Raw genomic sequence first — 24,201 nt, 5'->3', positions numbered from 1 at the left:
TAGGGTTTATGACGTTATTTCCAAAGTCAAGGTACAGGGTCGGGATTTGCTCTTCCTGGGAAGGACAGGTCTGGGAGATGATGGGAAACGGGATGGAAAAGGGATGGATGCTCTGCCTGGTTCTATGGATTTAGATGGAGCAGGGCCACAGGGAATTCCTGCCCTGCTCCTGCATGGCGAGGCTCAGGACACTTCAGGAATGACCGTACAGCTGCCGAGACAAGAACTGGCGTTTCTTCCTCGGCCCAGCCGCACAAAATGAGTTAAAAAAACCTAAAAATCCCAAAAAACTAAAAATTAAAAAAAAAAAAAAAAAAGAAAGAAGAAGCCACTAAATAAATATTTGTGGCAACGGCGCAGCGGGAGGCCCGGGTGCCGGCGGGCGGGCAGCGCTCCGCCGCTCCGAGGCTGCAGCGAGGCCCCGGCCGGGCACTCCCCGCTGTCCCGAGCGGAGCCACCGGGACCCCTCGGTCCCCGCGGGCCCCAAGATGGCGGCGGGGCCGGCGGGCGCCGCCTTTGTTGCGCGCGGGGCCGGGCGGCGGCGGCGCGTGCGCGCGGCGTGAGGGGCGTGAGGCGGCTGCGGCACCGGCCCCGGCCCTGCCCGGCCCCGGCCCCCGGCACGGCCCTGCCCCGGCCCCCGGCTCGGAGCGGCGCCCGCGTGGATGGGATGGAAGCGGGACCCTCGGGCGCAGGTACCGCGGGCGGGGATGGGGGGGGGGAGGGGGGGGGGGTCTGAGCGCTGCGCGCCGGGAAGCGCCGAGAGGGCGACGGGGGGCGAAAGGGATGAGGCCGGTGGAACGGGGGGCGGGTGTGCGGCGAGGGGCCAGGGTGCCTGTACCGGCTGGGGATCGGGGCGGGGGCTGGGGGAGCGCGGTGGAGGGGTGCGCAGAGGGGATCGCGGCGGGTGGCGATGGATGTGGCGGCGGCGCGGGATGTGCGGGGGCGATGCCGGGGATCGGGGAGTGTCGGAGGAGCGTAGGGGTCTGAGCAGCGGGGGTGCGGGGGGGCTGCGGGCCCTCCTGGCAGGCGCGTCCCCCGGGTGCCCCGAGAGAAGCAGCGGTGCGGGCGCAGGGGAAGGGGCGGTGGAGGGACCCGCAGGAACCTCGCAGGAGGGTGCACAGGGCCGGGGTCACGTCCAGCCGCAGGTCCCCACAGCGCGGAGCGAACCCTGCTCAAGGGGCCTGTTCTGCACAAAGCAGCAGGAGCATCCCCACACCTCCCCATCCTTTCCCTCAGCTCCCATTCCATTCCCCCTTCCTCCCACCCCCATCCATCCCTCCGGCTGCCATTCCACCCCCCCCCCAGCTGCCATTTTATCCCCCCCGGCTCCCATTTCATCCCCCAGCTCCCCATCCATCCCCCGTTGTCCGAGTTCAGGGAGCGGGGCGCAGGCTGGAGCTGGCGCGAGGCCGGCGGCGCCGTGTGCCGTGACAGCACGAAGCGTCTCCTCTGCCCGTGCCAGGGCATGCGCGGAGCCGGGGCCGAGCATGGCCCCGCGGCTCCGAGCTCCAGAGCCACCCTGTGCCCCCGTGTCCCCTGCCCCGGCTGGGGACGGGAGCAGCTGGCAGTGCCCTTCGTGCTGGGCGGCTCCGCGGGGATTTGGAGACCTGTTCCCTAGGCCGTCGCATTGGCTGCCGCTCACTCCTGTGCCTGGCTTGAGCATCGCCGACTTGCGCTGCTGAGTAGTAGAAGGATTTTGGTGCCTAAAATAAGGCAGAATGAGGGATGGGGTGATGGAGACGCGGGTCTCTGTCTTGCTGAAGCACGGGGCGATGGGGATGGGGAACTGCTGCCCTTCCGAGGGACGGGGCAATGGGATCGGCAGTCGCTGCCCTGCCATCTCTTGTGCTGGTGGGTTTGCCACCCACCATAACACATCAGCCTGGTGAGGTTTTGACATAAACCTGCTGAGCGTAAACTTCAGTCCTTTCTTACAATATTTACTTTAAGTGTGGCACAGCAATCTCCCAATGTCTGCGTTACCTTCTGGCTGCTGGCTTTGTGTTTGGGCTGATTTATGGCCTCTGGAAGCTGTGATTTGGCTGCACCGCGGGCTTTCCCGGCGCCTTGGGGCGATAGCAGTGCTGCTGCCTCAGGGCCACGAAGATAACGCCGCCGGGCACCCTCCTTCCCCTGCCTGAAAGGATGCTCTTAAGGTGCTTTAAGAGAATCTCATGTGTTGGGATGGAGATGCATTTGGTGGACAGGTTTGGATTTCAGTACCTGGGCTTGTGAGGGCTGCACTAGGAGCAAGGCTCTGCTGCTGCACCCTTCGGAGGTTCCCCTTCTGTCCCCAGATTTGGCTGGGCAATATCTCCTCCCACCCAGGTTCACCCCTTGGGCAGAGGACTCATGAACCTGATGTTGTCAGAGCTGCTATGAATTGTGCCCTGCTGTGGCACCCCTTTGCTTGTGCAGACCCTAGGTATGGGCTGAGCCTCGCATGCGAGTTCTGATGATGCTGTGGCTTATCAGGGCAATTAAGCAGAAACTGGCATCTGCCTGGATGTGCCCGACATGGAGATGCCTGGAAAGGCAGCAGGAAAACCCAGGGCATCTGACCCACAGGCAGCACTCAGGGAGGCACACACATGCACTGGTTTTAAAAACTAAACTTATTTTCCCACAACTTTTAGTTTTCTTTATCCCTTGCAAACTTCCTAAAGGCTGTTAATCTCAACTGTTGTCTTCCTGTGCTGAACCTTGCAAAAACCCCAAAGCTGCTCCGTCTGTTGGGGCTCTTTATCTTCAGGAAACACGAAATTGCGTATGCCTGGTTCTGGGACGGGATTAGACTGAGAAACAAAGCCAGAAGAAGCACCTTGCCTGGAGACACAGCACGGATGGTTTATCTCTAAACACTCTTTGCAGCCTCTCCCTAAACCCTGGGAAGAACAAAACACAGACAAGTTATTAAGATGGCAGACGCGAGGAGGAAGCCAAATCAGGCAGAGAAGCTGCTCCTTGGGCAGGGTGATCTGCACGGAGCCACGGGCGGGTTCAGCCTCCCCTCCGGGAGCCGGTGGCACTGCAGGGCCGCGGTGGGACATGGAGAGGAGCCGGCGTCGCTTTTGTCCTGTCCCTCCGGCACTGAGGGCCGCCTTTGTCTGCGACTCCTGGCTCTGCGCGTCCCTGGCTGCTGTCTGGGCAGTGCAGGAGCAGCGGGAGACCAGCGGGGCTGGGCAGGGGGTGTCAGCCTCCGCCCGGCCCAGCCGCCATTGGCGGGGACCCCGGGGTCACCGTGCAGAGTCACTGTGCAGCCTGGATGTGCCACCTGGTGTGTTCAGCAGGGGTGCTGGCACTTGCCGTGTTGGTGTTTCTCAAACCCCGTCAGAGGGCTGGAAAACAGAGCTGCTGGACAGCTGGGGCCAGCTTGGCAGGACCCTCACAGGTCAGCTCATGATTAAGCTGTGTCCACACCGCCAGCTTCACCACACCACTGGCATCATCACCACGCTGCTCCCCAGAGCCAGGGCAGCTGGAGGACAGCCCCTGTGTGAGAGTGTGATGGAGCTGGCACCGCTCTTGCTGCTGCTCCTTGCGCTCTGTCGAAGCATCCACAGCTTCACACTCTTGCTCGGCTCAGCAAGGTTTATAGCTTGCACTTTAGGTTGTCACCCATGATTTCCAGGTGGGAAGCACAGCAGTGTCCTTTGCAGTATTTAGTGTGAGGATACAAAGAACTCAGCAGCTTTCGGATGTCAGTCCTGTAGTAAAACAGTTTAGAGCCCTTTTTGGCTCATTTTTTGCATGCAGCCACTCGAGGACAGGAGCAGAGCTTGGGCAGCTCAGCCTTGCCCTCAGCAGCCAGGCTCTGGTTGGTGTACAGACAGGTTTAATGCTGAACTCTGATGGCTGCAGATCGAGCCTCTGTCCCGTGTGTGCATCACCTGCTGAAACTCAGTTTGGTGTCTAGCCGAAAAGCACCCACAGCTGTGTGACCCTGGCAGTGCTCAGGTCACTCGGGAAGGAACAGGCAGCGATGTCTGGGTTGGCAGAGCTGAGATGGGGCTTTTTAAAGTCTGAGCTGCGTGGAGTGGCGTTGGTCGCTGCTTAGAGCCAGTGGTTTTGAAGGTGTCGAGCCTGGAGACTGGGAATGCTGCTTGCTCACCCTCCCCAGCAGCTGCCTTTCCCACTGGTGCTGCCCCTTGCTTTGCTCCCTGACAGGGATTTTACTTCCCGGAGGAGTTCTGGGACGGTTTAGGATGGGAGATGTCTCACGGTGAGGATGGACCACGCTGGTGTGTCAGGTGGCATTTGTTGTGCCGCTGCCCCGTCTGCACCTCTCTGTTTCCCGGCTGTATTTTGGCGGGTGGGTGTGCGGAGAGGGGGCTGGCGTGGACCCGCCGCCGCCGCAATAAAACTCCCTTTTGTCTGGGCCCCGTTCCCGCGGCCCCTCGGCTGAATGCGGCGCTGGAGAGGATTTCAATGACATGGTAATTTCATGCCGTCCCACCGGCGGCTTCGCCCGGCGCAGGCAGCTGTTGGGCAGCGGGTCGTGTTCCCCAGCTGTTACAGTAAATAACAGAAACAAAGCTTATTCCAGCGCTAATTACCTCAAACTTGCTTTCACTTCGGTGGCTCTGCCCTCGCCGCCGTCTCTGCCCCGCCGTACCCGGCACAGGGGCGGCGATGCTCCGCCGCCGGCGCGTCCCCAGGGCACGGCTTTGTGTTCGAAAGTCTGTGATTCCTCCCGGGCCACGGAATTTCTAATGGCAGCGGATTTCATCCCGCTCACTGGCCGCATTGTGCTGCAGGAACAACACTCGCCCTGCAGCCCCCGTCCCCGGCGCTCGCATTTACATGACAAAGTGGGAGCCTGTGCAGCTTCGCCATGGAGAGTCGAGGTATGCAGGAGCCAACTCCCGCCATCAGGAGCCCCCCTATGTGCTGGAGCTCCGTCTTTCCATGCACTCTGGGTAGCTTTTTAACGAGGCTTCTTCTTGCTGGCTCCTTTTCTGCTGCCCTGCGCCGGCTTCCGGCATGTGGTGCCTGGGGATGGCAGTCGAGCTGTCCGGGATTCCCTGGCAGTATCCAGAGAAGGGTGGCTTTCACTGAAGCAAATCGTGGAGGGACCCTGAGTGCTCCAGGACAGGAATGTGGCATGTGGAAGGATGAGCCAAGCCTGCATGTTCCCCAAAGGGTTTTGAGGTCTCTCCCACCTGGGCTGAAGCAGCCAAGGCTGGGTGAGAGCCTGGCTCACGTGCTGGAGGTGCTGCCTGGGCAGCTGCTTTGGCTTGTCACATTCAGGGACCGTGTGTTGTGGTCACCAAAATAAAACTCCGTGAGTCAGCCCAGGCTGAACTTGCCCATCCTCGATGCTGGCCATCGTCCTGCCCTGGTCTTTGCGGAGCATCTCCTGTGCCATCAGGTGCTGCTTCCTCTGGCCACTTTGCCCGTTTATCTTACTCTGCGTTTGCAGTGTCTTTTGTGTCCCATCAAAATTCTGAGCCAACTTTTGTGTTGCTGGAGGCTGGCTCCTTCCTTCGTCAGTGAGTCATGAGCCTAATTGTGGGGTGTTATGTTCAGGAAGCATCTGAGGATCCTCTGGCAAAAGGGTTTGCATGGTAAAGCCTTACTTTTGGAGTGACCGAAGCAGTGCCAAGTGTGGGATTGGTGTGGGGCGAATTGGCACCTCTGCAACTCCTGCCAGCCCCTAACTAGCTCCTGTTAGGCACCCAAGTGCCCTGAGCAGCTGTCAAGCTGTGGCCACTGCCCTGTGTTCCCTGCATCTGTGGGGTTACCACGGGCATATGGAGTTGCGTGTGGTCCTGCTCACACACGGCTGCCAGGATTGTCTGGGGGATGAGATGATCCAGAGGAGGAGAAGCTGTGAGTGCTGGCCTTGACATGGCTGCAGGAAAGGCAGCAGGGAGCTGCTTTCCCCTGACGGATCTTGCAGGTGGGCGGTATGGTTCCTCACTCAAACTCAGGGACTGGAGGCTCCAGCAGCACTGGCAAATACCTTTTTGCTTGTGAGCCATGGTTTAAAAATGCATCAGCTCGCAGCCAGGGAGCTGGCCACTGCCAAGAAATGTTAATCATGTGGAGACATGACTTACAAGGGGAGCAGCTCATCTGAAAATCAGTTCCTTCAAATGAGCTGCTTCCGAAGCGCAGTGCAGATGTTTTTTGGGGGTGGCTGGCAGTCACCCTGTTCTGGGGCAGCTGTGGATGCCTCCAGGGTCTGAGCCCTGCAATGGACTCAGAGATCCCCACCTTGCTCCAAGTTCTGTGCTGCCTTGTCCGAGGAGGTGCTGGGGCCAGGTGAGCCCAGGCTTGGGGCTGCTGGCAGATTTTGGGTCTCTTGAGCTCCTGCTGCAGGGCAGAGGCAGGAGCAGAGGTTGCCTTTGGAGAATTAACTTCTGCAGTTCAGCTCACAAGTTTTCCCAACCCCTCAATGTCCTGCAGCACCGGTGGACATTCCATGGGCAGGAAAAGTCTTGCAAAGTTTGGGTGCAAAAGTAAAAGGCAAATTTGAAGCTTAGGTTGCTGCTCTGCTGTTTTTCTGCTTCTGATATTTTTAGCCTGGAATGGAAATTTGGATTTAAAAAGAAAGTGGATGGGAGAAAGGGGTGCTAAAAGCACCATGTGTTCAGGATCTTGAATTGGAGCTGGGTTGCTGTCTGTGGGCCGACGTGGACAGTTGGCCGTGCAGATGGAGCTCTCTGAATATCCCCACACTCGATCCCTGCACCAACCCTGCTGGTTCGGACCTCGTGATGTTTGAGGAACAAATACAAGGTGCAGACTGGGAGGAGTGGAGATGAGCAAAGTGGGAATGGGGCAGGAAGGGCAGAGCTCACCTCAGAGAGCAGTAGCGTTGAATAATTCCTTGCCAATGGTTTAAGATACATTTTAGTATGAGGGTGCTGTTGATTTAGAAATACAGCTCAGTCCTGTAGCCATGTGCTGGTGCCATCCTGCATTTCCAGAACTTCATAAGTGAGTCTGTGTAATGGGAATTGTGGAAAAACTGGAATTTCTCTCTTTACAGGTCCCCACACTGCTTCAAGTGGGGATTTGGGATTGGTTTGGATTTGATTTTGTTTTGTTTGTTTTTTTGTTTTTTTTGCAAAACCCAGCACTTCAGTTGTGTAGTGCAGATGTAATAATGCATTTCCTGTTTCTTGTGGCATCCTCCCTCCAGCACTGAGTTGGAATTTGCTGGGGAATGGAGGGGAAATGCATGTGTCTGTATGTCCCTGCTGAGAGAGTATCCAGGGAATTGCATCCCCTTGGAAAGGGGCACTGTGATGGTGGAGCTGGTGCTGCTCTCCCATAGCAGGTGGCAGTGCTGGACCCTGTGCCAAGGGAGTTGGTGGAGCTGCTGTGCCCTGGCACTGCCCTTCAACAGCTCGGCTGGCACCAGTGCTCCCCAGATGGTGCCCAGGGAAGCTGCTTCCTGGTGTGCTGCTCTGAATTCTGCCACTGCCACCTCTTGCCAGGAGGAGGGGTAGTGGAAGAGTTTCCAATTCAGGATGTGGTGATGGAGCGCTGTGACTCTGTGAGATCTGTCTGTCTGAGTATGGGGTCCCTGGCAGCCCTCCTGACCTGTGCTCTTTCCCACAGCTGCAGGCGCATACCTGCCCCCCTTGCAGCAGGTGTTTCAAGCGCCGCGTCGGCCTGGGATAGGAACTGTTGGGAAGCCCATCAAGCTCCTGGCCAACTACTTTGAAGTGGACATTCCCAAGATCGATGTATATCATTATGAAGTGGATATCAAACCTGATAAATGTCCACGCAGAGTCAACAGGTAAGGCAAGTATTAGAGGTTTGGCACTTGTTCCCTGCTTCCAGTTTCTTAGTGGAGGCTCTAAAAGTGCCTGTCTCTGTCTTTGCAGTAGAAGCCATTAGGGTGACCATTATGGCGGGGGTCACAGCAGTGGCAAGGGTCATGGCACTGCATGATGCCCACAGGTGGCTGGACCCCCCAGCCATGTTTGTGCAGCAGTGCTGCTTCCTGGCCTGGGAGCGTCAGGGGTCTGGAGCCTCAGCACAGTCCCCGCTGCTCTGAAGCAGCTGTGCTATTTTGGCAACAATCCCTGATTTAAAAATAGCAAGCACAGACCTTGGGCCATCGTGTACTTTTCTTTGTTTTTCCTTTTGATGTGCTCTTCGCTGCCTGTCCCCTCCTGCCCTCGAAGCCTGGGGAGCTCTGTGCCCCGAGGGCCGGTGAGCAGATGCTGTATCTATGTTCAGCAGCAAACCACACTGTAGCAGCACCAGCCACTGTGTGTTCCCCTGTGCCATGTGCACTCCTTCTTCCCCCCCAGTGCCATGTACACTCTGCCAAAGCCAATGTGCTGAGCTGTGGGACAAGGCACATGGCTGCTTGTCCAGGGCCTTTCCTGCTCCAGGGGTCTCAGCTCTGCTCTCAGTTGCCCCAGGGAGGGAGGCTGGGGTGGACTGAACATGTTGCAGAAGGTGTCAGGCTGTAAAGAAAGTGACAAAACAAACCTCTCTCTTCTCTCCTCCTGTCCCTCTGTCTTGCCTGCTTAGGGAAGTTGTGGAGTACATGGTGCAGCACTTCAAACCACAGATCTTTGGTGACCGAAAACCAGTCTATGATGGGAAGAAGAACATCTACACTGTCACAGCCTTACCCATTGGGAACGAGAGGGTAAGAGGGGCCAGTGAGCCCCACGTGAGCACTGTGACCTCCCTTCTGCCTGGGAAAGACCAGCAGAAAACGACCCTGCCTCGTCCCTGCTGGGATACCATGGTCACTGTCCCTTCCCTCCTGCACCCAGGTTGACTTTGAGGTGACGATCCCGGGGGAAGGCAAGGACAGGATATTTAAGGTCTCTATCAAATGGATGGCCATTGTGAGCTGGCGTATGCTGCACGAGGCCCTGGTCAGTGGGCAGATCCCTGTCCCACTGGAGTCCGTCCAGGCGCTGGATGTTGCCATGAGGCACCTGGCTTCCATGAGGTACCTGCACTGAGGGACACTGGGGCTATGCCAGGGAGGGGAGGGGACTGCTGCCCTTGGCAGGATGCTGTGCCTCAGACTGGCCTTGACAGTCACTGGAGGAGGCAGCTGTGCCAGCCGTGTCCTTGGGTGCTCCCGCAAAAGAAACAGAGGGGGTGATGCAGCTGGCAGGGTGGGTGCCAGCTCAGGGGTCTGGAGGTGCTAGTGTGGGTCCAGTGTGTGCCATTGACGTGGTTTGCCCTGGTTCACAGGTACACTCCCGTCGGCCGCTCCTTCTTCTCCCCACCTGAAGGCTACTACCACCCCCTGGGAGGGGGCAGGGAGGTCTGGTTTGGCTTCCACCAGTCAGTCCGGCCTGCCATGTGGAAGATGATGCTCAACATCGATGGTGACGTTATTTCTCATGCTGGGGAGCTGCAGTGGGAGGGCTGGGTCTATTTGGGAAGGCTGGTTGAGAGCAGAGACACATTGTGGTGTCTGTCCCACAGTGTCGGCCACTGCCTTCTACAAAGCCCAGCCTGTCATCGAATTCATGTGTGAGGTGCTGGACATCCGGAACATTGACGAGCAGCCCAAGCCCCTGACGGATTCACAGAGAGTGCGTTTCACCAAGGAGATCAAAGGTAGAGCCCCTAGGGAGCTCTGGAACCTGTCCCCTGACACTGACTGTGGCTTGTGTCTGACCCAGCCCCCGCAGCGAGGTGGGGGTAAAGGGGTTGCACATTTTAAATGTCATCTGGTGCACCACTGCCTCCCTCATGCTATTGTTGGGGTATCTGCAAGCAGGAAATTAGTCAAAGAAGCTGTTGGCAGTGTCCCGAGAAAGTTGAGCAAAGGGAATTTGCTCCCATCTTCACCATGATTGTGCTATGTCTCCCTGTCTTTCATCAGGTCTGAAGGTGGAGGTGACCCACTGTGGGCAGATGAAGAGGAAATACCGTGTGTGTAATGTTACCCGACGGCCAGCCAGCCATCAGACGTAAGGCGGGTGGGCAGATGCCCTTGGAAAAATCCACGCTGTTCTCTTTGTTAACAGCTGCTGGTGTCATTAGGGAGAGCTGAACAGGAAGCTCCAGTCTTTGATGGCAAAAGGAGACGTGTCTGGGGCTCTGCAGCCCTGTGCCATGTGTGGAGTGGGATGCAGGGAGGTGGGAGTGCAGAGGATGCTGTGTCTGGCAGGTGGAGTGTGATGGCGGGCGGGAGCTGACATACCAGGAATTGTCCTAGTTTTTATCTCCGAGTTTGGTTTTCTTCATTCTTAAAATAGTCACTGCCAGAGCATAGACTTTGTCAGGGGCTAACACGAGTGTCTGCCTTGGAATTTTTTGTGTGTTCCTGGGAGCAGGCTGGGCCTGGGCACCCCTCAGTGTCTCCTGTGCACCAGCGTCCTTGGTTTGCAGCCTTGGGGCTTGGCAAGTGTAGCAGGAATGTGGCACATCACTGATACAGTCAGCCTGGCTCTCCTGTAATTTTGATTCTCTGCAGAATATCAGGTCAATTCTCCATTTTCATGGAGCTCTTTATGGAGGTGGGAGCAGCTGGTGCTGGCTGAGGATGGGTATTATGCTCCAGCTGCAGGTGTCGTGACACCTCTCAGCCCTGCAGCCAGGAATTTTTATTTTTCCCCCCTGTTTTTGAAGGAAAATATTCCCCTCCTGCCTCCCTCTGCCCACCCTGCAAGTGTTGTCCTGTACCTGGAGAGGCCAGTTAGCCTTTTCCTGGAGCTCAGTTCAACTCCCAGGGAGGACACCAGGCACAGAAACGCTCTTGAGTGGCAGTGTGCTGTATTTTTGTGCGCAGTCATGACATGTGTGGCACGTCCTGCAATAAACATTTGCCCTGATTAACTGGATTAGTGAGGAAGAGCTTTATTTAGAGTCCTCAGTCCCACACTGGGGTAAGAGTATTCTTGACTCCATTTCTGAAAATACCACTATAGTGCTTTTTATTTTGTTGTATGGCAGCTCAGGGTGGGAGCCTGGCAGCTCCCTCTTCCCAGCCACAGTACATAGAATCTGAGGTCTGGGGGTGTCTGTTCTGAGTAGGTGCATCCCTCGTGTCCTGCCCCTGCCAGGTTCCCGCTGCAGCTGGAGAGTGGTCAGACAGTGGAGTGCACAGTGGCTCAATACTTCAAGCAGAAATACAACCTGCAGCTGAAATACCCTCACCTGCCCTGTCTCCAGGTTGGCCAGGAGCAGAAACACACGTACCTTCCCTTGGAGGTGAGTGTTGGCACCTGTGGTTTGGGGCTGTGCTCAGCTCTGATCCTCTCATGTCTTACTTGTCCCCAACACATGGCTGCTGTCTGTCCCCTCCCTGTGCAGGTGTGTAACATCGTGGCTGGCCAGAGGTGCATCAAGAAGCTCACGGACAATCAAACATCAACCATGATAAAAGCAACAGCCAGGTCTGCCCCGGACAGGCAGGAGGAAATCAGTCGCCTGGTACGTGACACAAGTCCCTGTGACTTGGCACCAGTGGCAGGTTATGGCATCGTGTCCATGGTGGACTTTGCCATGGTCCTGCTTCTCAGCTGCTCTGTGGTGGAGAGCTGTGATCTTCTGAGAAGGTGTTGGTGTGGTTAATGGTGGGGTTTTATCCCCCTCTTCCCACTGAATCCCTGTGCAGAGGTGCCTCTGGGTATGTAATGGACACTGGCACAGGGGAGCCTGGCTCAAAGGAACCGTGCAAATACCCATGCAGCAAATTCAGGCCCTTGCACTGATGGAACCTGACCAAAAGGGAGTTGGAACTAAAAATGGGAAACAGATTAGAGACATGCCCCTGGCTGTGGGGGTATGTGGGGCTGCAGTACAGGAACATCGTCTGTGCCTGACCACTGGTTAATGGGACTGTTGTTCCCCAAATGTGTGCATCTGGGCTTTTGAAGCCGGGGACATTTGGTGTTCCTTCTCGGAGTCCTGATAAGTTTCTTGCCGAGAGAGAAACCTTCTGAACCTTCCTGTTGAAATCTTAAATCTGAGGAGCAGGCTGTGTTGTTAGTTGCATTGGCTAGTGTGTTAAAATCAGGTCCCCATGGGTCATTTTGCAGGAGAGGATTTGGGCCTCAGTGTTGATCTGCTTGCCCTCCCCTGTCAGAGCTGTTCCACCTGCAGCTCTCTAGAGAACAGAGCCTCATGTGCCCACATCTCCTGGCCAGTTGCAGCTGCCTGACATGCAGCAGTTGGTCTTACTGCCTCCCATGGCCCTTCCTTCCCTCTGCAGATGAAGAATGCCAGCTACAACCTGGATCCATACATTCAGGAGTTTGGGATCAAGGTGAAGGATGATATGACGGAGGTGACAGGGCGGGTCCTGCCCGCTCCCATCCTGCAGTATGGAGGCAGGGTAAGTGGGCCAGCCTGGGCTGGAGTGCACTGTGCAGGGAGATGCTGTCAACACCTGGAAACACTGTTTCTGAGCAAAAGTTGTGTTACCTTCATGTTAGAGCTGGAATGTTTCATCAAAGTGCCTTGGTTTTGTGTTTTTTGAGTTTTTTGCAATATAACTGGTTCTAAAAGCTGTAGCCAAGAATCATTGGTGATGAGATGAAGAGGAGAGGGGTGCTCAGCATAGGGCAGCTCGGGTGAATTTTGTGTCACTGCCGAAGAGCTGAGGCTGTGGATTGCCCATCGCCAGGGAGTCAGCTCCAGCTCCAGCACTGGGACAGGGAGCACAGCCCCAGCCCAGGCAGGGGCTCTGGGGCTGCGGGGCCGGGCAGGCTGCGGCCGCGCTCTGACCCTCTGTTTGCCTTGCAGAACCGGGCCATTGCAACTCCCAACCAGGGCGTGTGGGACATGCGAGGGAAGCAGTTCTACAACGGCATTGAGATCAAAGTCTGGGCCATTGCCTGCTTTGCCCCGCAGAAGCAGTGTCGAGAGGAGGTGCTGAAGTAAGGAAAGGGGCAGCCCATGTGGGTGGGGGAAACCAGAGCGGCTGTGGCTCCAGAGGCCGCCACAGTGCTGCTCGCAGGGAGCTCCACTGCTTGTGGTACCAATCTGCTGCGAGGTGTCCAGTTCCTGTTGCTTTTGGTTTATCCAGACAGCCTTACTGTTTGTCCCAGCTGCAAATGGTCCCTAAGCTATCACAAAGCTGCCAGGTTGGAATGAGTGCTTGTGAGCTGTCAGTCAGGTTCTCCTCGATCTACTCTTTGAATCAGGGAGCTGCAGTACTGGGAGATGAAAGTGTCAGCTTTAAAGCTGTACTGAACTCTTCTAGTCTGAATGTCCACAGAGAGAAGGAGTTCTGAGGATTAAAAGTTTCCCCAATAATCTGAAATTATGTAATTCATGTAGGAAGCATCCTAATTTACCATGGGTTATTAGAGAAGTTTGGACTTTCTGAAAAGCTTTGGTAGTTTAGACAATATGTTTCTCTAGCAAAGTGACACAGAGCAGGAACAGTTTATTTGATTAAGGGAAATGGTCACTTTGGTTTTGGATTCTTCTGGGGCCTCAGGTTTCTCCTGACTGAGAGTGGATCGCTTCGAGGTGAGCGCTTTGTGTGTCTCTTCTGGGTGTTTGAGGTTTGGAAGAGCTCAGAGTGTCCACGTCTGCAGTACCTGGGTGCAGGTGGCAGTGACATCACATTACTCCTGTGATCCCTTTGCAGCAGAGATATGAGTGCTGTGTTTCCTCTGGCCCTCACCAAATCAAATCCGTCCTTGGCATTCAAAAAATCCAGAGTGTGGCTGAGTTGTGGTAAGTCCAGGCTGGCTTCAGCTTTGCAGTCACCTGGAAATCACTTGTTGCAAGCAGCAGGTTTGTTCCCTGCTCCAGCTTCCTAAGGGAGAAGGGATCATCTGCATTGCATTAGATGTGGGTAAGAGGGCACCAAGAGTGGACAGTTCAGCCCTGACCTGTGCTGGTCTTGTGTTTCCTGTGCCATGCATGTGCTGGGTGCCATGGAGCCCCAGTAGGTGATGTGATGGCCCTGTCTCTGTCCCGTGCTGCAGCACATGGCTGTGGGGCTCCATGCTCCGTGGCACAGCTGGTATTGCAGGAGGGCTCAGGGCTCACAGCTTCTCCTCCCGGCATAGGAACTTCACAGACCAGCTGCGCAAGATCTCCAAGGACGCCGGGATGCCGATCCAGGGCCAGCCCTGCTTCTGCAAGTATGCCCAGGGTGCAGACAGCGTGGAGCCCATGTTCCGACACCTCAAGAACACCTATTCAGGGCTTCAGCTCATCATTGTCATCCTGCCAGGGAAGACACCTGTGTATGGTGCGTCTGGGGCAAGCACGGAGAGAAGAGCTTTGGGCTGTCTCAGGCGGGCTGGCTCCTTCAGGGCTCTCTCTCCCCATTCCCGAGGGTGCTGCTGGAAGTGGTGCAGGGCTGACTGCCTGTGTGCTCACCTGCTTCCTCTGCCCACAGCTGAAGTGAAGCGTGTTGGGGACACTCTCCTGGGAATGGCCACACAGTGCGTCCAGGTCAAGAATGTGGTGAAAACCTCCCCACAGACCCTTTCCAACCTCTGCCTCAAGATCAACGTCAAGCTTGGCGGGATCAACAACATCCTTGTGCCTCACCAGCGGTTCGTACAGCCACTGCCTCTCATAGTTTTGGAGTTGTACCCCAAGTCCCTTGTGGTGCTGCCTGCCTGGCTTTACATGGAGAAGAGGGGGGCCTTCATAAAGTAGCTCTTTGGAATGAGGGCTTGTAACTTGTTTCTCCTTGTTGATAACAACCTGTTGATGTGTCTGGGCCAGAGTTGGAGGTCAGGATATATCCTTGATATCATCTGCTCATCTCCATTGGGTTGTACATCACCCTGAGATGGTTGCAAAGGCTGACTGCTTGTTTTCTCCTCTCTTCTTCCACCAGCTCTGCTGTCTTTCAGCAGCCAGTGATCTTCCTCGGCGCTGATGTCACTCACCCGCCAGCAGGAGATGGGAAGAAACCCTCCATAACGGCTGTAAGTTCACAGCTTGGTGCCCAAAAACCCTGCAGGATGCAGGAGCTGGAATGGGGCTCACGTGTGCATGTGTTACTGCTGTCCCCATGATGACACTTCTCAGCGTGGGCCTGTACCCTGTTAGGTGTCTTTATCCCAGTCCTGCGAAGTTGTGTCCCGATCCCTTCCTGCCTCTCCCGCGCAGGGAAGCTGCAGTTTTTGGGAGCCGCGGGGAGACTGGCAGCTGCCACCAGATGGGGCTCGTGATGTGCTGGCCCCGAGCGTGGCCCTGAGAGTGCCGGGAGCTTGGTGCTGCATGGAGTCATCCTGGGGCATCCCTGTCCGGCTGCAGCCATTCAGGGAACCTCTCTCTGCTGGAGTGCTGGGGTTTGGGACATGAGGGAAACTGGGGTGACTGGGCTTATTTGTGGAGGAGGATTTGCCTTCTCAAATTAATAATGAGCATCCCTGGAGTGAAGTGCTGCTTGATGCCAGTGGGGCCAGGGACAGCTTGTGCCCTCCATTGGGCTGGGAGACACTGCCCCGTGCTCGTTGCCATGCAGGATAAGCATGTCAGCATTTTCCTATTAAGTTCTTAACTTTCCAGGACTCACAGCTCAGGTTTTCCTTGGCATGCAAATGCATCTTTGGAGGAGTGTTTTTTTCTTAATTAGAAGGGGTTGGGAAAGGCTTTGGGGTGTTTGCTGTAGGTGTGGGTGGGACAGAACAGTCTGTTTCCTGGCGGCAGAGCTTCCCCTCTGAAAATATCTTTTGTGGTTTGTGCAGGACCACTGGGGCTTTTTTCTTAATTTTCGTGAAAGCTTTTTGGAAGCTGCAGGGGAGGAGAAGGGTAGAGCCTTTGGAGCAACTTGACCATGTCCTTAGTGTGTTGCTGATTGAACAATAGCAGTGGGTCTATGACTGAAACAAAAGGAACAGTTTCTATTGTACGTATTGGCTCCAGTGGGGGAGCCCCAATCCCAGAGCTGTTTGCAAAGTGAAAGTGTTGGGGAGGGCAGGGGCAGCAGATTCACACTGCTGAGGGTGTGAAGTCTGTGCTGCTTCCTCTCTGCTCAGGGGACGTGGGGCACACGGCATGGGGAGTGAGGCAGCTGGGTGTCTGTTCCCCAGCATGGGCACTTGATGAAGCTGTGTCACAGCCAAGCCCAGCTGCCCCTGACCTGTTGCTCTGACATGTGTGAGGTCTGCCTGCACTGCAGTGGGAATTCCCTGTCAATGGCTTCCACGCAGTGACTCGACCCGACATGCCCTTGGGCAGCCCGTGGGTGTCTGGGGCAGCCCTTGGCCTTCTTGGGCAGCCTCACTCACTCTGACTGCCAGGCAGGAGATGTGAAGCAAGGGCAGAGCAGCAGCAGTCCCCCACAGCCACGACATTCAGTGGCACAACCAAAGTTGTCTCACTGGAAATTCCCACAAATGTTTAAAAGGGCATGGCAGTGTGTGACATCAGGATGTGGCCATGACCAGGGATATCTTTTGGGCACTGATTGCCTGTACAGTATTTGCTGTCCCACCTGATGTCTGAGTTCAGGTGCTCTGCCCATGGCCAGCTGTGTGTGTGAGAAGCACGTGGAGGCTGGGAATGTCCCCCATCCCCTCTGTCCTTCCTGGTGTAAGACATGGGCCTGGCCTGTCTGTCGCTGCAGGTTGTGGGCAGCATGGACGCCCACCCGAGCCGGTACTGTGCCACGGTGCGTGTGCAGCGTCCTCGCCAAGAGATCATTGAGGACTTGTCCTACATGGTGAGGGAGCTCCTCATCCAGTTCTACAAATCCACACGCTTCAAACCCACCAGGATCATCTTCTACCGTGATGGTGTTCCTGAGGGGCAGCTCCCACAGGTGAGGAACCCTCAGATCCCCGTTGGCCAGCAGGGCTGCACCAGTTCCCCGAGGTTCCTTAAGGGTGCCCAGGGACAGCTGGGTGCTGGTGTGTCCCCTCATTCTGTGTGCACTTGTCTCTCCAGATCCTTCACTATGAGCTCTTGGCAATACGAGATGCCTGCATCAAACTGGAAAAGGATTACCAGCCTGGCATCACCTACATCGTCGTCCAGAAGAGGCATCACACCCGTCTCTTCTGTGCAGACAAGAACGAGAGGGTGAGTGCTGCAGGGTGCCAGGGCTGGAGGCGGCTGATTCATCCCTGTCTGATGGAGGAGCCAGCCCTGGCTTTGCTGAGGGGAAATCTCATCACTGGCAGGGAGAGCTCCTTCTGAATGAAACGTGCTGCTCAGTGGACTCTACAACCACATGGACTAGTCTGCTTCTAGAACCCCAGCCAGCTGTTTGCTGTTATTATGAGTTACTGGGTGCTGATGATCCTGGTGACTCTTGAAATAGCCTCTGTCAGCTTGAAAACATCTGTTGTTTTGGTAATAGCTGGAGTTGCTGACGTGACAGGATGAATAACCCGTTGCTTGCTTACAGCTTGTTCGTGTGTGCTCTGCAGTAACATTGATTTCTGTCACTGTTCCTAGATTTCCTCTGAATTTAATGGTCAGATTGAGTCTAACCAGACTGCTCCACACGAGCAGGAAGGTTTAATCTTGGAAACTAAGGAAAATTTTCGATCAGGATGTAAAAGCCCCAGTATCTTGTGCCACAGACTCCAGCACATGCTCTAACAGAGATCTCTGTTGTTTTGCTCACTTAGTCCTCATCTCTTTAGTAGGATGGTCCCCTGCCCAGCCCTCACCCTGCTGCTCTCTTTCCCATGCTGTCTCCATGTCATGTCTGATGTTGATACCTGCAAAAACTGTCAGCAGGCCTCTTTGGGCAGGGAGCAGAGTAGGATGAGCTGCTTCTGTCCCCCCGAATGGGCATTTGGAGACCTTCTCTACATCTCAAACGGAGATGGGCACCCTCCACCACAGTCCTGTGGCCGGGCAGCTGTTTTGAGGACAGTGCTCTTGGCAAATGGAAATAACCAAATTCTGCAGTGCTTGAATCTCTTTCTATTCCCTGCAGATTGGAAAGAGTGGGAACATCCCAGCAGGAACAACAGTGGATACCAACATCACCCACCCCTTTGAGTTTGACTTCTACCTGTGCAGTCATGCAGGCATTCAGGTACCGTGCTCCAGTGCTGGCTCTTGGGATGCTGCTGGGTTTTTTGGCTGCTGTTGCAGACTGTGCTCTCGTGCATTTGTCCTGGCTCTGTCACAGCCTCCCTTTAGCACGGAGACATGAGCAGTTGGATTTGAGGACAGTTGGATCTGAGCTGCCACTGCGGTGGTTTGGCAAGCAGGTGCCAGGTCTGTGCTGCTGCTGCATTGTGTGGCACATACTTGGTTTCTCTCCTGGAGCCAAGGGTCTCTCCTAAGAGATTTTCCTCCTTCAGAGCAGGCAATTCAGCAGCTTGTCAGCTGGTGTCTGAGCGTGCCGGGCTCGCCAGGGCGCCTGGTCATCAGCAGGGACCTGCTGTCTGGCTGTGGGCGAGAGAGCCGGGCCAGCCGTCCCTGCCTGCTCTGCAGCTGCCTGCCTGCAGGCAGCCAAGATTAGTCAGAAACCAGACTGGAAAAACTGCACTCGTGTAATCTGCAGCTGCTTCCGGAAGGGAGGCTGCTTGGCTTCTCCTCCTCTGCGCAGACAGTGGGAGCTGGCCCGGGTCGGTGGGGATGCAGTGGGGGATGCAGTGGGCTGTCTAGCACAGAGGGAACAGACACCAGACAGCAGCATTAGTACTGCTTTGCACCTCAGTGCCGTGTAGGGTTCTCACAGCAGGGAAGCACAGTAATCCCTCCTGCCTAGGCTGGCTGACAGATCATTTGGATCAGGGAGGGGCTGACGGGGATGTGAGGCAGCTGCATCTGGGTGCAAGCAGCATCTCTCACACCTCCCCCCTCCTTCCCAGGGCACGAGCCGGCCGTCCCACTACTACGTGCTCTGGGATGACAACCGGTTCACGGCGGACGAGCTGCAGATCCTCACGTACCAGCTGTGCCATACCTACGTGCGCTGCACCCGCTCCGTCTCCATCCCGGCCCCAGCCTATTATGCCAGGCTGGTGGCGTTCCGGGCGAGGTACCACCTTGTGGATAAGGAGCACGACAGGTGAGGGGCACAGCCTGTGGCCCTGGGAGGGCAGAGCCAGGCATGGGCAGGGGACCTTGATGTTTGAAAGTGTCTGTGTCCGAGAGTGCTGCAGTAGAGCCTTTCTAGGGGAAGACCTGCATGTAGCTGCATCCTCTTAAGGCCCAGCACAGGGGGAATGGGGATAAAGGAGGGTTAAATCCTATCCTGAGCTCATCCCAGGTTTGTGGGAGCATTCCTTGTCTGAGCATTCCCAGAAGATGCTGGAATCTGCAGTACAGGCACAGTCACCAGCATGCACAGCATCCCTGTGCACTGCAGTGAGGTGACTTCCTCTGCTGCCAGCACTCAGCTGATCCCCATCTCCAGGGGAGTTTCTCAGTGTTCTGAGGGGGAAATACGAAATAATTACACAGTGATTTCCTTGATTTTCAGTGGCGAGGGCAGCCATATATCTGGACAGAGCAACGGCAGAGACCCCCAGGCCTTGGCGAAGGCTGTGCAGGTTCATCAGGACACTTTACGTACCATGTACTTTGCTTGAAAGCCTAACTTTTGTTACCTCACTCAAGAAAGCTTTCAGATTTGTAGGAGCCATACAAAAAAGGAAGCATTGGGACACCTTGTTTTTTTTTTCCAATGAGAAATCACTGCAGGGCAGGCAGTGTCGACTCGAGGCAGGAGACCAGCACCACGGGACAGAACGATCCAACACCTTTGTAGGATTGGAAGAGACTGATGATGATGATGATTATTTTTTTAATTTTTTCTGGCTTTGCAAAATTTTGACCTGACCAAACACATGAAGGCATTCAAGGGAAGGGATAAAACTCCCAGGAGGCAGAAGCAGGTTTTCATTTTTAAGATGCAATACTAGAGACTCCTGACTGTGAACTGGCGGCTTTGGTCCTCCGTTGCCCACCAGGCGCTGGTAGGTATTTTTTGTGGGGGTTGGGGGGAGGGGATTTTTAGAGCCTTAAAACAGAAGACTAGATTTATAAAACTAATATTTTAGATTATGAGATGCTTTAATGGGTTGAGGGGAAATAAAACAACCAACTAGTTTATAGGAGAATTGTAACACTAACAGTTCCCCGCCCCTGAGTAATTCCCCCCGGATAATGTAAGGCACCCTAGCACTTAGCTCAGAACTGAAAACTGTCTTCCTCGTGTTACAAGCTAGTCAGCTGCTGCCGCTCGAAGCAACAGTCACAGACTTTTCCATGGGTGAGTGCCTTACTATGATGCTGCAAAATTTCAATGTTTTTAATCTTGTAAGGAAACTAGTAATCTTGTCTTGATGGTGGTCCATATTTCCATCAGAAGGAGTTAATTTCTATGGTCCTCAGTTGCAGTTTGTGTCAGATCACGACCTCACAGTGGTTAAACCCCATTGAAAGATGTGCACTTTCATACAGGACACGTTTAATGGCTGCTGACCCATTTTTGTTTCCAATGTACTACTTGTTATTTAAAACTGTTTCTGACAAATGGGGGCATCTCCATCCCATGAGGACAGAAAGCGCTATCCATGTTTTTCTTTCTTTTTTTCCCCCCCTGAATTTTTATGATGGACACCGGGATTTTTTTACTAAACATTATTTTTATACAATATTGAGTCTGTTGCCAAAATCCACAAGTCATTAACATTCTCAGAGTTTACATCCCCGCACTTCCTGAGGCTGTGTGTTCACGCCACAGCTCTCCTACGTTTCTGTCCGATGAGTGCTGCCGACTGCAGCCTGTGCTGTGCCGGGTGCCCCACAGTGCCCATTGCCCGTGTGCATTTGGCACGTGTCTGCCCGGGCCGGCTGCTTTCCCACCTTCCACACCCCCACCTCCAGCACCTCCAGGCTCTCACCCTCTCTGCTGCTAGGTTTTGCTGCTCTTTGTGTCATGGTATCACTGCTCTCATGTCTAGGGTTTTTATTCTGAAAGCACACCAGATTGTTCCTTAGAATGATCCCCTGTTTCTGTCATGGGGGGAAACTCCTGATTTGTGCTTGTACTGGGAAAACAGCCTTTTTCCCCACAGGAACCTGGTCACTGCTTTTCAGACCCATTTTGCTGCAAAGTGACCGTACGCACGGTGGCGGGGCCGTGGTGGCAGCTCAGTACCAATATCATCCAGGCTCATTATCTGGGGTCTTTTCTATGAAAGTGTTCACGGCGCTTCCTTCAAGAGACAAACGAGGCGCACGCTCCTGCCACGCTCTGAGGGGAAGAGCTCTGGTATCATTTTCCTGCCGAACGCATTTCCCAGGCGGCCCCACGCGAGCACTGCCCCTGGCCCGTGTGCGGACAGAAGCACATCTACACCTCTTTGGTTTGTACTTCCTGACGTTGAAACTTGCCTTGCCTTCACGAAAACCACACCGGTCATGTTGGCCCATTGAGCTGTCCTAATCCCGGGAATTCGCTCTTCCCGTTTTCTTTTGGGGCAACGTGTTTGTGAACAGTGACAACATCACTATGCTATGCAAACTAAGTGCTGAGCCCACTGATGTCACGTTTAGTGAAGATCCTACGTTTAGCACAGTCCTGTTTTCCTCGAGACCACAGTGTTTGGTTCATATCCTCCTTTGCACCTTGTGTCAACCTCCACTGCTGTATATCCTCAAGGTGATGGGGAGGAGACCAGGAACTATCCGTGGTCAGTAGGTAGGGAACTCTTAGGAAGGCTTTTAAGAGCGTAGGGAACACATCAACACTAAGTATCAACATGAGAAGCCTACATTCCTCTACACAAGTGCCTGCATAGTGACACCAATCAGCACCTCCATCTCATCCTCCGAACTCTGGCTTGTGTTCATTGAAAGCAAAACAATCTCAGAGGGGCTGTTCCCGCTCACCTGGTGTTAGAAAGCTCCTCATTAAGAATAAAATTGGGGTCAAGGTCAAGGTTCTCTCTGCAAATCAGTTTGTTCACCAGCATTACACCGGAACGCGCCTGGCTGCTGCTCTGCAGTGAGGGGCAAAGGTATTTTGGTTCCTCGTTTTTATTTTAGTGTTTTAGTTGGGTCTAGAATTCTGAAATGTCTTTTAGTAGCTGTGGCATAGCACGTGCCATTTTTAACCATTTGAAAAGAGATAGTGTGGGCATTTACAGAAACAGCTTGTTGCTCTGTAACAATTTTTTTTAACCTTGAGACTTGAAATGTAAAATGGACCTTTAAGATTTGCACTCATTTGTAAGGTGGCTGTTCATAGAAAACTATGAATGAAGACTTGCTGATGTAGCACCTACTTTTAACAGCAATTTTAACTACACAAAAGCTTCACAGCTTCTGAAACTCTCAGCTGTTGACTTGCAGATCGTGTTCTGCCCTTATTTCACCCTCTGCATTGGGTTTTCATGGTTTTGGATAAACAAAAAAAGCCAAACTCAGTAGCTGCTGTGCCCTTTAAACCCTGTTTCCACTTTGAAGAAGTTTAGAGAGGTTGGAGTGACCCGCATGTTTTTCTATACTGGACTATGCACCGTACCCTCTCCGCGCTCTGGCATCGGCATTTCTCCCCCTCTCTTGTCTGAGATGCAAACGAGTAGCTGCATGTTGAGGTGCGTTTTGCTGCCTGTAGCGGATAGGTGTTACCCCAGGTACATATCAGGATCTGTAGTTAGCCACAAACCCCACACGGGCATCCCGATCAGCTCCGAGTCTCTGCCTTCTCCATGCGCACGAGTTCCACCTGCGACTGGAAGTGTCGCCGAGTGCATGCGGTTCTGTGGGAAGAGGAGTAGCTTTCATTTACGTGTTGAATGCTGTTGTTTCCCTTATATCTGAACAGAATGGGGCGAGAGGGCTGCTCTGCCCTCTCCCTGCAGCTTCCAGGGCAGTCGGGGTGTTCTGGGATCGCACATGATGTCTCAAACAGCCCAAGCATCCAGTGTTGCCTCGCAGAAGGTTTTCTTGGAAAATCAGTGTGAAATAAAATAATGTGATTGTTTCAGGAAGGGAAGCCAGACAGCAGGAGAGCAATAAACAAGTGAAACTCATATCTTGACTGAGTGATTTGCACTTCAATAGTTGTGAAAGAAAATTTCCAGGACTCCAGTGCTTTTGTGTTTGATTTCCAGCCCCTTTCGTACCTCCTTTCTACGAGCAAGTGTGGGACTGTACATAGGGTGTTTACAGGACGCTCCGTTTGGGTTGTTATTTTTTTTGTGGGTTTTTTTTGCTCTAGCTTGAACTCTGTATGGTCCATTTGTTAAATAGCCGTGAACAGTTGATGTACAGTACTTACTAAACAAGCAGCAGCACAAAACTTATTTTATTAAGAAAATATGGCTTATATTTTAAAGGTTGAATATCAATTTTTTTTTGTATGTGTGGAATTAAGACTGGTGAAGAGTAACAAAATCCTTGGATTAGGCCAAAAGAAAATACTGTAAGATCCTAACCACCTCTTTATTAAAGAAAGCAGTATGATTAAAGAGCTCCAGAACATTGTATTTATATTGGATTTGATTTAATTGCCTTTGTGGATTTTTTTTTTTTGTCTTGGTCCTGATTTTTGCTTGCAACTTCGACTTTGCAGTCCCAACTGTCTGTTACCCTGTAACTGTTGGCAGAAGACCTAAATAAAAGCAATGTGAATATGTCGGGGTGACACTCCTGAGTCACATCTCGTGGGGAAGGGATATGCGCATCCCAGCCATTCCCTTGGGAAAGGCTGGGGGACAAACAGGGAAATGCTGACTGGAGCTGAATTGCATCAGACACTGCAGAGGATCCAACACTCCTCACTGTCCAGATTTCAGTTCAACTAGAGAAACACTTAAGCAAACAAACATGTGCTTAAAACTTCTGGGAATACAATACAATTCCACCTTTTATTAAAATGTCACTTGAGAACTGACTGATTTCGGGCTCCTGGGTTATTAGATAACAGAAATGTACATCAAAATCTGCTGTTCCTCCAGCCTCACTGAGTGCTTCAGGGGCTCATGCCTCTGAGGTGCTTTAAGGACAGATTTCAGACTCTTTTTGGGTTGAGGTTAAACTTGATCTTCTGGGTTTCTGCACTGCCTCATGTTTTACATTTCCCATCATGTTTTACATTTCCCAACTTTGCAATTCTTGCAAACATCCTAGTCTTCTCCAATGCCAGCAGCTTGTGGTTGAATTTTAGGGTCCAGAACTGGAGGTTGTTTGCCATCCTTGGAGATGTTTATTGGAGGAGTTCTTTGTTTTACCTTACAAAGGTGCAGGGGCGACCTTAAGCCCATGAATGATTTAGCAGTTGAGCTGTAACTGGGTTTTTGAATAATGCCAAGGAATTTTAAGGAAGTGCTTGCTAATGGCATGCAGGCACTC

At 53.7% G+C, this 24,201-nt stretch overlaps 1 protein-coding gene across 1 annotated transcript; it reads left to right on the top strand.

Moving 5' to 3' along the window:
• Positions 1 to 574: 574 nt before the first annotated feature.
• LOC106856138 (protein argonaute-1) lies at positions 575 to 23,483 on the top strand. The gene is made up of 19 exons (XM_088178479.1): positions 575 to 692; positions 7,573 to 7,756; positions 8,503 to 8,623; positions 8,754 to 8,939; positions 9,191 to 9,323; positions 9,424 to 9,558; positions 9,827 to 9,914; positions 11,010 to 11,157; positions 11,260 to 11,379; positions 12,161 to 12,283; positions 12,694 to 12,827; positions 13,974 to 14,158; positions 14,309 to 14,468; positions 14,759 to 14,849; positions 16,496 to 16,690; positions 16,816 to 16,950; positions 17,819 to 17,920; positions 18,705 to 18,904; positions 19,319 to 23,483. The coding sequence occupies exons 1-19, from the start codon at positions 668 to 670 to the stop codon at positions 19,425 to 19,427; spliced, it is 2,574 nt and encodes an 857-aa protein (XP_088034605.1). The 5' UTR covers positions 575 to 667; the 3' UTR covers positions 19,428 to 23,483.
• Positions 23,484 to 24,201: the final 718 nt, after the last annotated feature.

Source organism: Sturnus vulgaris, chromosome 24 (genome assembly GCF_052056855.1).
Source record: "Sturnus vulgaris isolate bStuVul1 chromosome 24, bStuVul1.hap1, whole genome shotgun sequence".
Classification (NCBI taxonomy): Eukaryota; Metazoa; Chordata; class Aves; order Passeriformes; family Sturnidae; genus Sturnus; species Sturnus vulgaris.
The sequence above is the reverse complement of the archived record's forward strand: the minus strand, read 5'-3'. Positions and strand labels throughout refer to the sequence as shown.

Coding starts and splice junctions, on each gene's coding strand:
- LOC106856138 (XM_088178479.1), top strand. CDS start 668: ATGGAAGCGGGACCCTCGGGCGCAG. Junction 7,757..8,502: donor TGTCCACGCAGAGTCAACAG/GTAAGGCAAGTA, acceptor TTGCCTGCTTAG/GGAAGTTGTGGAGTACATGG. Junction 9,324..9,423: donor GATGATGCTCAACATCGATG/GTGACGTTATTT, acceptor TCTGTCCCACAG/TGTCGGCCACTGCCTTCTAC.